This window comes from Helianthus annuus, chromosome 17, assembly GCF_002127325.2.
Source record: "Helianthus annuus cultivar XRQ/B chromosome 17, HanXRQr2.0-SUNRISE, whole genome shotgun sequence".
NCBI lineage: Eukaryota > Viridiplantae > Streptophyta > Magnoliopsida > Asterales > Asteraceae > Helianthus > Helianthus annuus.
This window is the reverse complement of record NC_035449.2, coordinates 96908783-96928159: the sequence shown is the minus strand read 5'-3', so window position 1 is coordinate 96928159 and position 19377 is coordinate 96908783. Positions and strand designations below refer to the sequence as shown.

The 19377-nt window shown below is 37.0% G+C and overlaps 1 protein-coding gene across 1 annotated transcript; it reads left to right on the top strand.

Annotated features, from left to right (window-relative positions):
- Positions 1–14287: 14287 nt before the first annotated feature.
- On the top strand, positions 14288–18895 carry LOC110921205 (protein trichome birefringence-like 39). Its single transcript, XM_022165493.2, has 5 exons — positions 14288–14649; positions 14803–14977; positions 17725–17900; positions 18063–18221; positions 18298–18895. The coding sequence occupies exons 1-5, from the start codon at positions 14381–14383 to the stop codon at positions 18587–18589; spliced, it is 1071 nt and encodes a 356-aa protein (XP_022021185.1). The 5' UTR covers positions 14288–14380; the 3' UTR covers positions 18590–18895.
- Positions 18896–19377: the final 482 nt, after the last annotated feature.

The following is a 19377-nucleotide window of genomic DNA, read 5'->3' as shown; positions in this document are numbered from 1 at the left end:
CATATCGAGTAGTATAGTATAATCGTATAGCATGTCGAGTATAGTATAATCGTATTTCGTAGCATGATATCGTCTAGAATTGCAGCGACTTGTTAGCGTATTGAGGTAGAATAGCAATGCGAGTCGTGTGTGTCTATCGAAGTGATAGCAAAAATCGAATAACGCTTCAAAAATTTAAACACGTAAACAGATATATACACATAAAACACATAAAATTAACGAACAATCAGAGTAGGCAGTTGCAGGCTCAGAATCAGAACACATAAAATCGAGAAATGGATTGTCTGCGGCTACTAGACATTGACTACCTAAAGCGATTCGACTATTCACAATAGACTTGTCGTCACTTTTTAACTTTCGGGCTCGCGTTGCTGCCTCGATTCTTGGGCATTCAACACGTATTCCCTAGGTCATACTTGTGAGTTCAGGTCGTTGGAGTTCGTCGAGGCTTTGGTGAGATAAATAAAATCCGGAACAAGTTGTCAAGGTTAGGGTTTCACCCCTAGCTTAGCAACTTCTTCCTTGTTTTAGCAAAAATTGAGGAGATTATTCATCAAAATATGGATTTCACTCCTGATTTGGTATAATTCTCCTCGCTCGTTACTGAAAATAATGAGGAAATCGTCGGTAAATTGATAAGATCAGTATTGACCAAGCAATTTAGTCGAGAGTTTGCGGTTTTCACACCTAATCCCGACTGAATCGCTTGATCCTATTTGAAAATTCGAGTGCAGTGATAGTGCAGGAAATGGCGATAGGTAACACATAAACTTGGTCTGTTGGTTCCTAACTATAGTCTAGGTCTCCAAGACAGCGACCCGGACTAGGTCGTGTCTAGCCTAATTCCATATAGTTATGGCTCTGATACCAATCTGTCACACCCCAACCGATGGCGGAATCATCGGGGCATGGCACTGAGCGAAACAGGTTGTCCAGAAGTTTCCATAACAACTATCATCACTATTTAGTTTAAATAACACGTCGCATACCGTGTCCCAAATAATAAAACAAATTATTACAGATAACAACCAGTCAAATATTCTGTTCCGACAACTCAGATTTAAATAAAACAAATAAATATTGTTCAAATGCTCCTAAAGACCCGGTCGGACAAGATCTACAGACAACTATGCTCTAGACGCTTGTTCCTGACAGACAACTATTTGTTGGGGGCCTCTAGAGCTTTATTCTAGCATCGCTTTCCTAGCAGGAAAACATCTTAAACACCTGTCACATACGTTAAAATAAAGTCAATACATATAATGTAAAGGTGAGCATACAAGTTTGATATTAGCATATAGAGTTCGAAATAGTTTACGCACAACCAGCACGTACACAGAGGAAAATGAAGCATGTTAATTATCGACATGGATCTATCGATACCAATGACTGCGGGTTGACTGTCCGAGATAGTTCGCAATACATGATTACCACCGTAATCCATGCAAGTAATTGTCCTTAACAACCCCCGTGTGAACGGGTGCTGAGTCCAAACTATAGTACTTCGTCGTTAAGGCAGGTAGACAGCATTCCACGTGTAAACATAACAACAAGCATTCATTTAGTCACGTAATACATGCAAATCGGTTAGCGTTCAAATAGTTTGAGTAGTGTGATCGATTGTGTTTTGATATAAGTAACGTATGTAACACCCAAAAGTGCTAAAAGCAAAAAGGGATTGAGTATACTCACAGCGATTGATTGATGGATTGAAGGGAGCGCTTGAGAGTAGGGTTAGCCTGAATAGTTCGATAGCATAATGATGAGTAACATTCTACGTATTACAGGTTAACAAGTGATGATGGGTCGAACAGCCTGGTCGATCGAACAGCAGGTTAACAAGTGATGATGGCTCGAACAGCCTGAATAGTTCGGACAGTCTGTTCGATCGGCCGGTAGGCTCGATCGGCTGGACTGTTCAAGTGGATTGTTTCTTCCTTTGAGTAAGATGTGTTTTTGTATGATGGTTTGACCTTTTGAAGTTTTCGTTGTAGTATTTGAGAACACTGAAGAGTTCTTACCTTTCAGGTCGATCGATTGAACGGTCTGTTCAACTGGCCGGCTTAACCGATCGGTTAGACACTTCGATAGTGAGTCCTCAGCTAGATGTCACCTGATCGATCGAACAGCATGTTCGATCGGGTGGCACTCCGTACTACTACGAGTTGTAAACCGATTAAGTGTTGAAGCATAGTATCTCATGATCCGATGAGTAATGTTATCAAACAGCTCGTTCGATCGAACATCACCTCGTTCAATACTATACTTCATGAAATTGTCAAAGTGTGAGGCCATATGCTAGCCGATCGGCTGGCCTGGTCGATCGGCTGACATGTTCGATCGGTTGGGTTGTCCGTTCGGACAGCCTAACCGTTCGGCCAGCATCCTGACCTGGTCGGCCTGTTCGTCTAACACTTGGCTGTTCTGATTATTTGACGTTATATTGAGGTAGTTTGACAACGAGCTGAACCAGGGAACCTTCGTTCTTACTTGTTTCTCCTGCTCAGACAGGAATCACCCAAGTCCGGCCGGTGAACGGTTCGGAACGGTGGTTTAACGTTTAACCCGAAGTCGGTGAACCTCGTAGATAGAACCCGAATCTTGAACCACACAACCATTTGAATGATTAGTGAGTTAGCTCAAGCTCCGTTTCTACCGGTTTGTAGGCATTGAGTGTAAAAGAATTGAAAGAAAGCTGGAAATCCTTCTTTCAATCCTTCACACCATGTAAATGTTCAGATCTGTAATAGATCTTAGTTTGTTTATGTGGAAATCGGCTAGATCCAAGTGATTCTTAGTGGATTGAGGCCAAAACATGATGTTCTTGAAGAACACCATGATGACATCATCCTAGAATGCTTAGATCTTGATGATTTCACGGTTAGAAATCAAGATTTGAAAGATAGAAAGGTGTAGGAGCATGTTTTGATCAAGAAAGTACAAGATTTAGGATGAAAACTTACCGAAATCAGAAGAAATCTGAGAAAAGATGAGGAGCACGAGCTGGTCGGTCAGAGAGTTTCCAAAAGTGGAAAGAATGACAATGACAACCCTATTTATAGGCTCCAAAAGAGGAAAGGGCTGGCCGATCGGCCAGGCATCCCGATCGGACAGCCTGCTCGATCGGACAGTCCGTCCGATCGGCTGGGCTGTTCGATCGGCTGACAGCCTGATCGATCAACAGCCTGGTTCGAGTGTTCGGTGCGACGATTTCTGATATTTCGATTTCGATTGAAGATGATACGAATACGATAGAATTTCCTATCCGAACTACTTTCAGTCCCAATCACTATATCTAACATACAATCATCTATATTTCAAACTATCCTTACGTTACCATTCGTCATAATTCGATTTCGATTGCATTCGATTTGAGCTTCGAGTTTCGATTCGAGTTTCGATTGATTCGATTGATTACCACACAAACATAAAGTAAACATGCACAGGTAACATATAAGGCACACACACAAGTAATATAACACCAAATTCGCATAATTCGAGTTTCGAGTTCGATTGATGATTTGATTAGCTTGATTATTGATTGATTAACTTTATCGCATTGTTACTTCCAACTATTCACAGTCGTAAATCGGTTTGCGTCGACAAACGTTCGATTAGCTCAATTCCTTTGATAGACAACACTTACTTCACATAATACAAATAAAACATAAAATAGACTATTTACAGTCAAAGAGGTCAAAGTTGACTTGGACTTTGACTTTGACTTTGACATTCGAAAACACGGGGTGTTACATTTGGTCTTTGACATTCTCTAGCAAAGTGTCCATAACTTCTGACAGTTGAAACACCGAACCTTCGTCTGTAATACCCCGCCAAACCCAAGAATTGGCGTATTTCCGTTGGTGTACGTGGTGCAGGCCAATTCCTGATCGAGTCTACCTTGGATGGATCAACATGAATCCCATCCTTGTTTACCACATGGCCTAGAAAATGGACTTCACGAAGCCAGAAGTCGCATTTTGAAAACTTGGCGTACAGTTGTTCCTTTCGAAGAAGTTCCAAGATAAGTCGCAAGTGTTGTTCATGTTCCTCCTGACTCTTGGAATAGATCAGGATGTCGTCGATGAAAACAATCACAAACTTGTCTAAATAAGGCTTGCACACCCTGTTCATAAGATCCATGGAAACTGCAGGCGCGTTCGTTAGCCCGAATGGCATGACTAGAAACTCGTAGTGGCCGTAGCGAGTTCTGAATGCTGTTTTGGAGACGTCCTCATCCCGGACTCTCAGCTGATGGTAACCTGACCTCAGGTCAATCTTTGAGTAGTAGCTCGACCCTTGCAACTGGTCGAACAAGTCATCTATACGTGGTAGAGGGTAGCGGTTCTTCACTGTCACCTTGTTTAGTTCGCGGTAATCTATGCACATCCTGAAAGTGTCACACCCCAACCGATGGCGGAAACATCGGGATGAGACGAACAAATTGCTCAAAACATCATAACACTACATGTGACAATATAATTAAATTTCATTTATTAAAATTGCAAAGTTTCATACATTCTCATGAAAGGAAATAACAAACATTAAACATAGTTTATTTCAAAGGTGGGTTTCTAGGATCCTATTTATTTCTTCAAATCTTGACTTCCTCACCCTGCAGTATGCATTTAAAATAAAGTCAACAAACATGTTGGCGAGTATACAAGTTTGATAATAGTATAATATGTTTGAAATAGATTAACATGCTCAAATCCATGTGACTACATGAGTTCATATTAACAGTTATACTCGTAACGATGAAATCTATGTGTTCAAACCAAAGTTTAACGCAATTAACATAGCCTAACCCTAGAAGGGTGGTAACATGAGTAACATAGAATAAACCTAACAATACCCATAATATTATGGGAGGGGCGTTACAACCTACAGCGCTGCCATTGTTAGGGGAGGCTTGCAAAGTTAATGAACACACAGTCATAAATGTTTAACAGTAGCATAACGTGATTAACATGAGTCAAATAGATTCACATGAGATGTGGATTGATAGTGCAAAAATGTTTAACATAGTGTGTTTGATATAGAAATGCATACTACACCCCAAAAGTGTAAAATAGAAAATGGGTCAAGTATACTCACCTTAGGTTGCGTTGCGTTTTTCTTGGAAAAGATTAAGAATCAAGAGATTGCCCAAGAGAATGTGCACAAGAGATTTACCCTATTAATTTTGAGGATTTGTTAAATATTGGGAATTTAGAGGTTATTTAAATAACAAGGCATTTATAAAAATAATATTAGCATTTCTAAAGTGAAATAATAATAATATGCCTTATTTTTATATATCTTGTATTTAATGAAATAAATGTCAATTTATTTTATAAATAGGTGAATATAATAATACTGATTTGTATATAATATTAAAATAATATTTCTGATTTTACCAACATATATTATAAATACTATTACTAAAATTCTGGATTTTATATAAATAATAATTCTGATCATATAAAATAATAAATCTGATTAATAATTCGGATTTAAATGATAATTTAAATAATAATTCTGATTATTATAAAAACAATAATTCTGATTATTATAAAAACAATAATTCTGATTATATATATATATATATATATATATAATGATAATTCTGATTATCGTAAAATAAAAATTCTGAATTTTAAAATATAAATTCTGATTTAATAAAATAATAATTCTGATTTTAAAATATAAATTCTGATTAAAATAATAATTCTGAATAAAATCTGATTAAATAAAAAGTAATAATTCAGATTTTAAATAATAAATTTAATAATAATTCTGAAAATTCCTAAATAAATCTGATTTATTTTGTAAAAATTCTGATTATAAAAGAAAATAGAAATAATAGTTCTGTTAATAAATTTCAGGTTTAAAAATATTAATAATATTTCTGATAATAATATTAATTAATAATAATAATAATAATATTAATAATAATAATAATAATAATAATAATAATAATAATAATAATAATAAAGATTACAGAAACTACAAAGATGGAAACGAGTTCGGTACCGGACAGGGTCACCGTTTGGCAGACGGCGAACGTGCGGTGGCGGCTAGCGGTGAACTCCGGCGAAGGTGGTGGCTCCGGTGGTGGTGCAGGATTCCGGCGACGAAGGTGGTGATCGGTGGTCCGGCGAGGAGGGTGGTGAACGAAAAACGAGTCAGTTACGGTTTGTTTTCGGTGATCGGGTGTGAAGAAACGAGTTAAGTTTGAGGGTCGGTCGGTTTATAAAGATGGAGGCCGGCGGTTACGAATGTGGAAGGTCACAAGACTTTCCGGTAATCAACCCAAGGGTCGAGGAAGAAGACGACTGGTTTTGGGCGATTACATTTGAATTCAGCGACGTTAATTAACGGTTAAATATAATTCGGATCCAAGATATGCCGGATGTGGCATGCCCGGCCGAGTGGTTAAGTTGTTGCTTGTTAACCGAGAGATCCCGAGTTCGATCCTTGTTCCACGCGGTTCAAACCCCTTTTTTTATAAACAGTTAGTCTGACTAACTGGGTTAGTCACTAACTGAGTTTTCTAACTCAGTTAGTGCTGCCCTTTGATAAACTTAACCTGGTTAGCTGATTTAACCAGGATTTAGCTAATCAGGTTAGTTTAACTAACCAAAATAATCAAAATCATAAAAAATCAGTTTAAAATAGTTATTTATTTAATTTTAATTATTAGTTTACTTATTTAAAATATTAATAAAATAATATAAAAATTATTTTAACCCAAATTTTGATATTTTTACCGAATTAACGTATAAATTCCCAATTTTTGTACGGTTTAGGGTAATCTCTTGGCAATGATGAATTTGAGAGCTGAGATTAAGATGTATTTTCACTGTTTTTACGTGTTTAACATAGTTTCAACATATTTTTAATTGTTTTGACAATACATAGCATTCAAACACAAATATGAATAAAATAATGCATTTTCATTATGATTTCAAGTCTCGAGTACAATTTGGGAATAAAACCAAATACCACAAAGGTACAACTTACAAAAATAGAAAGTACAAGTAGACTTGCCAAAAATGGAAAGATTGAAAATACGAGGTGTCACAGAAAGTTCCATCTTTCTTCTTCACAAATAGTACTGGAGCTCCCCATGGCGAAGAGCTAGGACGTATAAAACCCTTATCCAAGAGTTCTTGCAGTTGTTTAGATAGTTCTTCCAGTTCAGTTGGAGCTAAACGATACGGTGCGCGAGCTATTGGTGCTGCTCCTGGAGCTAATTCGATCTGAAATTCGACCTGGCGATGAGGCGGTAGCCCAGGTAAATCTTCAGGAAACACTTGAGGAAAATCGCGTACAACAGGGATATCCTCTAATCTCTTCTCTTTCGTTGACGCATCTGTAACAAGTGCTAGAATGGCAGTGTGACCCTTTCGTAAACATTTCTGAGCCTTCAGGAAAGAAATGATGCCAACCACAGCACCACTCTTGTCGCCTTGAACTTCGAGAGGTTCCTTACCAGAACGGGGAATACGAATAATCTTCTCCTTGCATAAGATCTCTGCTTGTTGCTGGGATAACCAATCCATACCAATGACGATGTCGAAACTACCCAGAACTATGGGAATGAGGTCGATGGAGAAAGTCTGACCGGCTAAGACGATGTTACAACCTTTAACTACATGTGTGGCCTCTAAACTTTTACCGTTGGCTAACTCTACGACATGTTTGGTGTTTAAGGGTGTTGGTGTACGTTTTAACATTTGACTAACTTTTAGAGACACATAACTGGTATCCGTACCCGAATCAAACAATACAGAAACATAAAAGTCGTCGAGAAGAAACTTACCCATAACCACGTTAGGATCATTCCTTGCGTCACCCTGCCCCAGCACGAACACACGACCCCTAGAATCATTGCCATTATTGTTTCCCCCGTTGTTGTTGCCATTGCCCTGATTGTTGTTATTGTTGTTGTTCTGGTTCTGGTTTAACTGGGGGCAGTCACGTTTGAAGTGGCCTTCAGCACCACATTGATAGCATCCTCTGTTGCCTCGCTGCTGTTGTTGCTGCTGGTTTCGTGGAGCAGGTGGTTGTTGCTGATTCTGGTTCGCAGGTCGTAAGCTTCTTGCAATCTTTAGCCTCATGACCCATCTTGAGGCACCGCTGACAACGACCCTTGTTGCACTGGCCGTTGTGGTGCTTGTTGCAAGTATTGCACCTTGGGAGATTTCCCTGATATCCACCCTGTCTTTGATTGCCCGAAGATTGCTGACCAGGGCTCTGGTAGTTATCAGTCTTGCGTTGCTGAACCTGAGACTGAGCTGTAGCTGAACCTTTGCTGGAATCCCCATCCCATTTCCGCTTGTTATCACTGGGAGTAGCGGAAGTAGTAGCATCGGTAGCACTGATACGTTTAGGCAGCCTGTTCTGTTCCACTGCCTGATCTGTGAGGCGATGAGCAAGACGCTGAATATCTTGGATGTTAGCAAGGTTGGCCGATGTCACGTGGCTTTGAATTTCTGGTGCCAGCCCTTTGAGATACAACTCAATACGTCTGATAGGAGGGTCCACCATAGTTGGACACAGAACGGCCAGCTCGTTTGACCGTTTAGTATATGCCTCAATTTCCGACCACGTCATTTTCAGATGAAAGAACTCCACCTCTAACTTGTGGATGTCGTCACGTGTGCAGTATTCCCGTTTAATCAGCTCCTTGAAATCATTCCAAGGAGTGGCGTTAGCAGCTGCCAATCCTAAAAGTTGAACTTGCGCATTCCACCAAGTCAGCGCGATTCCTTCCAGTGTGCCAGTGGCGTACTTCACCCTGCGAGCCTCAAGGCATTCGCATATCTCAAACACAGACTCGAGCTTTTCAAACCAATGGAGGAGTCCCACTGTTCCCTCCGTGCGACTGAATGTGCTAGGACGACATTCCATGAAATTCTTGAAAGTGCAAACAGGTGGCTGAGCATGTTGACCTGTTGTGTATATAAGAACAGGACAAGGTTAAACACAAGAGTTGGTTTAGCAGTGTAGGATCTAAAGATCCTAGTGTGAGTTACGAGTGCAGGGTATACCTCCTGCTTGTGCGGCTGCAAGTGCCGCAGCAACTTGTTCGTTAATGAGAGTCATCAACTGGGCTTGTGTCAAGTTAATGCGTCCAGCCATGATCTTCATAGCAAAGGTAACATAAGTGAGAGAGCGTTCGCGAATAGTGCGATGACAGAAGAGAGTAAGCACACAAGTGTTCTCAAGCAATAACGAATAGTAGGCAATGTAATCTAAGCATACGACGAGCAAAGTTCTATGTAATTCTAGCAAGTAGGTAAAGTAAACATGAATAGTAGTACCTATGATGTTGAGCCTTGCACGTGGAGCGAAGCGTCGTTGTGGATCGTTGAGCACGGTACTGGTTATAGTCTGGTTTTAATAAAAACGTTTTCCCCATATTAAAACCAAGTTCTCTATAACCAATGGCTCTGATACCAATCTGTCACACCCCCAAAATCCAAATGTGGAGTATCACCGCTTGGAGGCGTGACTGACCAGGATCAAGCCACCAATCATATAGAACAACGCAAATAGTAAAAGTAATGTAATTTAACCAAACCAATCCATATGAAAGGTGTTCAAAACATAAGAATAGTTTCAATGTATAGCGGAAGCATATAAGTAAAAGCCCACATAAGTATAAGTATGAAATGTCATAAACGTTTAACAAAGCATTCACGATCCTTGTCCACAACGACCGCGCCTCCCAGTGCAAGCTCCATGTATACCTAACGACCTGCAAGGTATGTAACAGAGAGTCAACAACTAGTTGAGCGAGTTCACAGTGGGTTGTTTAGTAATAGTGTTCATTTCGTAAACTGTTTGTTTGTTTAGTAACCCATGTATCGTTTATAATTACATCGCGGCCCTCCAGGCATGTTTGCGAAGATTAGTGGGGGTTTCCTATGTATTGTAGACTAGTTTTATTTGTATCGCGGCCCTCCAGGCATGTGTGCGAAGTTTAGTATCAGTATCGCGGCCATTCCAGTCATGTGTGCGAAGATCAGTATCAGTATCGCGGCCATTACAGGCATGTGTGCGAAGAGTAGTGGGGGCTTCCCCATGTATCACTAGTCTAGCAGTATCTATATGTGACCTTTCCCAACCGAGGTCAGTATTTCATAATTCCCAACAACAACGTAAATACAGATAATCATCCAATCCCATTCCCTACCCCGGGAATCCCATGCCTTGGTAAGAGTGTGAACTCACCTTGGTTTGCTCGGTTTGTTATTGTGCTTCTAGTGTTAGTTAATGGTTAGGTCCGTTACACACGACCTAAGGTACATTGCACATAAACTCAATGTAAGTGTTTACGTTCAAATAAGGTTTACAATTCCTTGGTGTCCAAACAACTGTGTTCCGTGTGATAATCGTTTACAGATTGACATGACATAGATTGCACATACATACAGTAACATACAGTAACACACAGTGGCATGCCAGGTGTTCTTCACACAGGGTTTTGAACTTAGCATTATAATTAAACTCAGATCCCTAGCGTTAACATTAAGTTCTAATACTTGTGTTTACAATAAACTCAGGCACTTATATTAACATCAAACTCGGACCATACAACAACCAAAAACTCGGACCAAACATCCTAGATGAAACTCGGACCTTACATTAATCAGAAACTCGGACCATGTGTTTCCTTCACCACAAAACTCGGACAAGGCAATATCAATAAAACTCGCACCTTAATAGCATCAATAAAACTCGGACCATGTGTCATGTTACAAAGCTCGGACCAAACATCATCACAAAATTCGGACCAAAACCTCATCACAAAACTCGGACCAAGCCTCATCACAAAACTCGGATCATTTATCATTTACAAAACTCAGACCATTCATCATTTACAAAACTCAGATCTAGCATGGCAAAACTCGGACTCCATATAAGGTTTAAAACCCTGACTCTCATAATCACATTCATCGGACTTTGTGACTTCACAATGCCCGGACTGTTAACTCCAAACAACAACACACCGAATCAACGAAGCCAAATTATAGTTTCTGATGCAACAGTTACAATAAATCAGTACGATCAAAACCCTATTCTTCCATACGAATCAACCAAAAGTTTAACTATTCTAGCATGTGGATTGATCCTAATCACAGGCAAATCATCACACAATTACAAATCATCTTACAAACAATCTAAAAGATCAACTAATCACAAAATCATTGTTTGGAGAACTAGGGTTTGCATGAATCAAATAACCAATGATTAACAACAAATAATCATTAAATGTTTACCTTAGATTGATTCTAGATGAAGAGAGAGATCAAAAGTGATGATTGAGAGCTTGTGCCACCAAGAATGATGAGAAAGATGATTGCAGGAGATGATTGTAGAGAAAGATTGAAATACGTATAATGATTTGTGAGAGAGGTTAGGGTTAGGGGTTTAAGGTTTCGCTAACTACTCTACTCACCCCTAAGTATCATCTTTTACATAAAACATACACGCCACATATAATTTACAGTTTCATCATCAAGTTCATGTATTTGTCAAATCATTCATAAAATAACACATAATTCCAACAATGCTAAATGATTGCATGACAAAATTAACTACGCTAGGTTAAGGCATTAATCTGAAGTTACGGGTTGTCACAAGCAATGCTAGATGTTCTTCAGCAGCTTTCTCACTCATAGGCTTAGATTTAGTATTGCTGCTCTGATTTGTAGCTGAAGTTCTCTTAGCACCTGTAGATCCTCCAGAAGCAGCTACGAAACACACATCACCATCTTCATTCACAGTAACCTGCTCATTCTCACATGACAGAAACGTAGTTGCAGAGTCGCTAGAAGCATTGTGAGACGAAGAAGATGGAAGTCCATTGTAAATCCCTGGATCTTGGACCTGATCATATCCTGTTTCCTTCTTCTTTAAGCTGAGCTCGTATGCTCTTAGCGTACCCACAAACTCTTCAAGTTCTTTTGTGTTATAATATGCCTCCCTTTTGATCATGAGAGTATAGATATCCCACTTTGCAGGTAATGCATCAAGCAGCTTGTCATTGATCTCAATGTCAGTATAGCTATCTATGTTATAATTGTCCATTTCTGACATTAGATGGTAGTATCTCGTGATGATATCTTCAAGTGACTCATTTCTCATACACTTGAAGACAGCAAATTGCTTCTTTAGTATATTTACTTTGTTCTTTTTTGACATCTTCATTTCCTTGATACCTCTTTTCTAGTGCATCCCACATTTCCTTAGAAGTAGTGTACTTCTTGAAGGTATGTTTGATGCCATCTGGTAAAGACATCTTGATAGCAGCTAAGGCTCTCTTTTCAGCCTCATACATCTTCTTATCAGCATCTTGCATGTTCACATAGGTGGTGACACGTTGTCTGCCTTCGAAATCGGGTTGGGTTTGCATAACCATCTTGAATACAGATCCACATCCGTGTGTCCTGATATTCAATGAAAGACTGAAACCTGTCTTTCCATGTTAGATAGTTCTCCACCTTCATCATCTTAGGCGGTTTGTTTGTGGTACCAACCTCATGCTCCATCCTCAAAAGTTCATTAAATTTGTCATGTTCGACATTTTAATGTAACAGACTGATAAAACCGTACAAAAAGTGTCCGAAAACTGTGATTACCAAATTACACCGTTAGAAACGTCTCGAAAAAACAAATCCAATGATATATAATGTCAAAAACTTTTTCAGGATTTTCGTGCCTTTTTTATTTTTTTTTGTCCTAAAAATACGTGAAGTCCGACGGTGCTAACGGTTTGCTGAGATGAGCTACGGATCATTTTCTATTTTCGAAAACGTTAAATACTCTATACGCACCCAATTACTCCACCAAAATAGATACTCCACCTTTTTAATTCCTCCAACAAATACTCCACTTAGCCAAAATAAATATGCTGGGTCAAGAAGGTGGTTCAATTACGCTGTTCAACTATGCTGATCAAATATGTTGGTCTTTTATGCTGCCTAGTCAAATACGCTAGTTAATTTCGCTGGTTTTTAAATTTTCCAGTTAATTTCGCTGATTAAATACGCTGGCCAACAGTTCAGTATTATGACGACTATTATCTTCGCCGATCACCATGATAATGTCGCTGAGGACAATTACACGGTTACCATAGTTACCTTTGGATTTAAAATCGCCAACCAATTAAATACGCCGACCAGTCAAATCCGCATGTCCAGACTGCGAAAATGACAGAAACTCTGAAACAAATCCGTCGGAACGTTTTGTATATGCAGTCTTTTCAGATTCTGAAAAGATTTTTTTTTAATACTTCCTGCAGAATCAAAACAACCAAATCAGCCCAATTTTTCAAAGAAAATACGAAGAACACAAAGAACAATCTTCGAATCTTCAAGTCTTTCCAGCCAAAATTCTTCAAAAAATAAACAAAACTGTCCCGAAAACCTGCATCAGCAAAACTAAAAACACAGTAAGATCAAAACCACCAAAAATTCGCAGAAATATATCAAAAATTCGAAACCCTAATTTTCAGATTTAAAATTTTTGAAAATTTTAACAAACTTCCACCCAAATCTGTAGAACACGATTCTGAACCGAGCCTCCTCAAGAGCCTAATACTCTGATATCAATTGTAGGTCCACTAGTTCGTACGGATCGTCACAGAATTGTCAATCCAATCTAGAGTGTGGAATCCTCTAGATCAGATTAGCATAGAAACGAGTAGAGAATAGAATTCCAATTTAAACTCGATCTTTATTGATTATCAATCACAAGAATAACAATCAATCAAGATCACTGATTCCGTCCAAGCCCTAATGCCTTCACGAAATTTCTCTCTAAAACTGTTTTGGCTGATTAACCTAAACCCTAATGCAAAGCTTTATTTATATAACACAAGGTTGCAACTTGGGCTAGGTCAAAACCTCATGGGCTGCGAATTGGTCTAAGCCCAATTCGTCCCATACACCCAATATGTGTGGGTTTGGTTAGCCCAAACATTACAACTAACTATTACAAAACCAAACCCGCTAACCGTTTATCGTTTAACTAATCACAAAATATCCAAAGACCAAATCTAAAAGTTGTTGTCACAAATATGCACCAACATCAATAATTATAGGAAAAACCCCCTTGTGAGAATCGAACCTAGAACTATTAATCACAGAGTCTTATTCCACCCCTAAGATGCCACTAGGCTATAAAGCCATGTATATATATTTATTTATTTAACTTTGCATTCCCCTTTTAATTGAACTATGATAATATTTTATATAACAATATAAAATGATACACTTGATCTCCTTTCTCTTCTCTTTCTTTCTCCCTTCCTTCCTTCCTTTTCCCACTATATATACATACATACTCTAGTACAAGAGCACCAATCTGGATCAAAAACCAAGAAATGGGATCAAATCTGTTTATTATCTCATTATTGTACTTGTCATTGTTTTTGTTTTTTTATCAAATAAATGCCACTTCTTTTCTTAATTCTTCAAAGGCTAATTCCTGCAATTTCTTCAGAGGCAAATGGGTCTATGATCCATCATACCCTCTTTACAACCCTTCTACTTGTCCTTTCATGGATCCGGAATTCGATTGTATCAAGTACGGGCGACCCGATAGATCTTATCTCAAGTACAGATGGCAGCCTTTCGGCTGCAACCTTCCTAGGTTTGTGATGCTTCTTCTTTCCTTCTACTTTTAGACGCTTCTGATTATACTGCTGCAATTAGGACAGTCTGCAATTATAATGTAACAAGGACACTTTAAAAGCATATAGATTTATAATGTAAAATATGGATTTGAATTGGTGGGTGGTTGCAGGTTTAATGGGGCAGAGATGTTACTGAAATGGAGGGGGAAGAAGATAATGTTTGTGGGTGACTCACTGAGTTATAACATGTGGATCTCACTGAGTTGCATGATTCATTCTTGGGTGCCTAATGCTAAGTATAAACTTGTTAAGACTCGAAATGTTCTTACCGATCTTACCTTTCAGGTTAGTTTTCAGTTCCCTTTTTCTATTTTGAATTTTTATATTACTATTTTATTATTCGTGTGGTCAATTATATCAATCCAACTACCTCCATGTTTCTCTTTCTTGTTACCACATTATTCCCTTTAGTTTAAAATTTAAATATTCAAATTGCTAGATGTAAGATAAAATAAGGTAAAAAAATAAATTTGAATATTTAATATATTTAGTTTTAATCATAACATGAGATAGGAAATGTGTTCTTAAAGAGGGATAATTTATCTTGAATAATGATGACTGGAAATTGGTGCACGCCTTTAATGTACCTTTGTCTACGCTAATTGCGAAAGCGAATGTCTCTTTCTGCATTCATCATCTTACGCTATTGGTACTTGTAGTTCGTGCATAAGTTGTAGTACTTCATAATTACACTACTGTTATTATTTTTTTTCTTTTCTGTTTTTTTTTAACAGCTAATTTTTTTAATCCTCTATCGTATGTGGGAATTGAACCCAAAATCTTCTCATTCCCAACCTAGGTGTTTTAAATGCTTTACCTTTGTCAAGGGACCACCACCCCATTGGTAAAATTTAAAATTATTGTTCTTTTTTTTTCTTTTCTGTTTTTTTTGGCTTTGCCTTTTCTGTTACAAATTTAAAATTATTGTTCTGGAAATATCTCACAACAGTATGTATTAATTTATTCATATAAATTCCAAACTCAAATTATATACTTACGTAATTTCTAAAAGTTAGAATATATACTTTTGTAATTTTTAAAATTTAGAATATACGTGCATGAAATTATTTATTTTGTTTGAATATAATACTTAAATTTGTAAACTTTATCTTCGAACACATACAGCGCCTGGTAGATTTTGCCAGCTGGTTAATCTTTTAAGTTTTAACCTTCATGCCCTTTTGGAGCCAGAACACTTCCAAAATTTGGCCAAATTAGAGTTGAAAATAAATATGGAGTAAAATGTCAAAATCGAGGTTTGTTCAAATTTATTTGGTTCATTTATTTTTTTTTTCAAACATCCGAGATTTGTCATTTTCATTTAATTGGGTAGTACCTTTATTTTCTTTTATTTAAATGTAAAAAAAAAGGAATGAAAACAAAAATGACAAAAAAAAAAAAAACCAAAATGGTAAAAGTCTAAAATGCCCTTAACATAACTTTAAAAATAGATGGAGATAACCAATTGGATGAAAATAGTAACAAATGACAAACCACAGGTGTCGAGTTGCAACAAATGAAACAAACAAATCTATTCAAATCTTATGAACGATTTTGCTAAAAAATATTTAGTAACATCGTATATCAACATACAGTTCTCGATGGCAACCATGAGCCGAGAATTAGCAACGAATGACAAATACCTAATAACAAATTCATTTTTAATTTTTTTAAACTACATATATGGATTAAACAATCTCTCGATATTTAGCGACGAGGTTTTGTGACATCAGTTAAGACGAGAAATGTCCATTTTGTGTCAAGCATTTTGTGCCAAAAAAAAAGGTAAGCAAAATTGTATTTTCTTTTGAAGTGTAGTAACATAAGTAATATTATCTTTTATTTGAGTGATAATTAAAGAAGTATTTTGAGCTGTCTTCCTTTATAGTATACCAAAGGTATCACCCGGTTAAGCGTGTGGTATTATTTTATTTGAACTAAAAAGCATATCATGAGGTTGTTCATCATTTGCTCCTTGATTTGTTGCTTAATTTCTCAATCATCTTTATGTATTTCTTCCTCCTTTATCATCTATTTTTATATAAATGCATGAAAGTTTATAGAATGCTCATTTTAATTATTAGTAATTATTTATCTTTATTGTAGGGAATAATTTGTGTTACTTTCTCTCAAAATTTTTAGGGTTAACATCATATCATAAATAATTAATATATACTCTCATTTTGCATTAAAGGTCACTCGGGCCAATTTTAATAGACTGTCTATTAACTTGTATTCATGTATGTGTATGCGTGAAATTACTTATAAACATCGGTTATTTGGGCAACAATTAAACATGTAAATGTCATGTATTTAATTTAATGATAAATATTACTTGTATCTACTTTACACTAATAATTCTAAATTACTCGATTTGTTGTCAAGATTTAAACCAAGAGTTCCTCTTTAAGTGGCAACACCTCTACCAAATGGGCTAGCCGCGTAGCCCCACATTGGCATGTAAATGTCGTGTAGATTTTGTTATTGTTGTGTAATCTATCTCAACAATTTTGACTGGTTTTCTATACATACTTATACCATCTTCAATGATAAAAAATAATCAATTCGATATTCTTGAACACCTGAAATGTCATTCATCAAATCTTAACTTGTTTAATGTGAATTTCATATTTTCATCATTATTTCAAGTACCAAATTTAAGTTAAAGAACTTCTTTCATGAAAAATCCTTTAACCTTTTGGATAAACATAATCTCAAATATTTATTTATTTCTGTAAACTTTTGTATAATTTTCATAAAATAAAAAAGAAATATATAATATCGTAATGAATCTAAATCATGTGGCTTGCATGTGGTAGTGGGATAACCTCACGAGAAGAGATGTACTCCAGTAATAAATACCATTATTTGGCATTTATTCTTCAATCCTCATCCTCATCACGGACTTTCACTAACCCCAAATTAACATTCCATCTACATTCGATTTTACTCAAAACCATTTTTTGATCTTCTCAACGAATTATGTTATAAGGGTCAGGAAGTTTATTAACGTATTTGTTATTTATCAACAGGGTTACGGATTAAAATTATCACTATACCATACACCAAGTATAGTCGATATTGTAAACGAAAATGGAAAACGTGTACTGAAACTAGATTCGATCCGTCAAGGGAACATGTGGAAGGGAGCGAATGTGTTAATTTTTAACTCCTGGCATTGGTGGACTCACACCGGGGGTGACCAACCGTAAGATCAATCAATCATATTAAGATATTTATAAGTTAAGTTTTAGAAGATGTATGCTTGACCCAAGGCAGTGTCAGGCGACAACCACCTAAGATCAATTATGTCTTCTATACTAGTTTTGTATATGTGATTTACCCATCTTACAATATAATTGGAATCCAGGTGGGATTACATAGGAGAAGGGGGGAAACTTTACAACGATATGAACAGACTAGTGGCGTATTATAAAGGGATGACAACGTGGTCAAGATGGGTCAATCGTTTTGTTGACCCATCAAAAACCAAAGTTGTCTTTCAAGGCATTTCACCGGTCCATTTTGAGTATGCCCTCTTTTCAATTCTTTTTACAAACATAAATTTATATGGATGATTAATCTTTGGTTTGTGAATTGCACAGGGGTTGGGAGTGGAATGAGCCATCAAAAACATGCAAGAGTGAAACTCAACCATTTTTCGGTTTAAGGTATCCGGGGGGCACACCACTAGCTTCAGTAGTAATCAATAAAGTGTTTGCGAGACTCAAGAAACCAGTCTACTTGCTTGACATCACCACACTTTCTCAATACAGAAAGGATGCTCACCCAACATACTATAGTGGCAACCACATCGGTCTAGATTGTAGCCATTGGTGTCTGCCGGGTTTGCCAGATACTTGGAACATACTTCTTTATGCGGCTCTCTCCGGCTAAGTTGGAGAGACCACTGATTTTAGAATAGAATTTCTTTGTATACGAACAAATAATACAAAGACGTCCCTAAACCAACTTACCATGATTTCATATTAAAAACATGGTACGGTTGTTTGGGATGTGTATGATCCGTTTGTTTACTTAGGATTCGTCGTATTAGGGTGTGTGATTTATTGTTAATTATTAGTCATAGTCTCGATGGCTACATTAGTTTCCAATTTTTATAGATTTTGGTTCGTAATTGTTGTGTAATAAAAGAGAGCACAATGATGATTCATTTGTAATATCTTTGACATTTGATTGCAATTTTGTTTTGGAAAAATAAATTATGAGAACAACGTTCTTGATATAGTCGAAAATGGCGTTTATATAGTCTCCTTGTTAAAGATTTAAAAAATCTACATCCACGTATATATAGTGTCCTTATTTTATAAGAAAACTTAAAAAATAGGAAATTTATACAAAACCACTTTCTGTAACCATAAATATGTTTATGTAACCCATTTTTTTATCGTCATTACTAGTAAAAGTTTGTCACTTTACCAGTAAAAACATTACTCGAGTCCGAACACACGTAAAATAATGTTACCTAGAAGTTCTTATTCTAAGGGGGTAGAGGCTATAAAGAAGTTAACACATTTTTTAAATAGTAGGCTAAGCAAGTCTCAGTTAAGTTGATTTTATAAAATATATTTTTAATATCTTATTCTAAGGGGGTAGAGGCGACAATCACTAATCACTCATCACTCACTCACAACTTCCAATCAAGTTTCGCCATGTCATCAAAC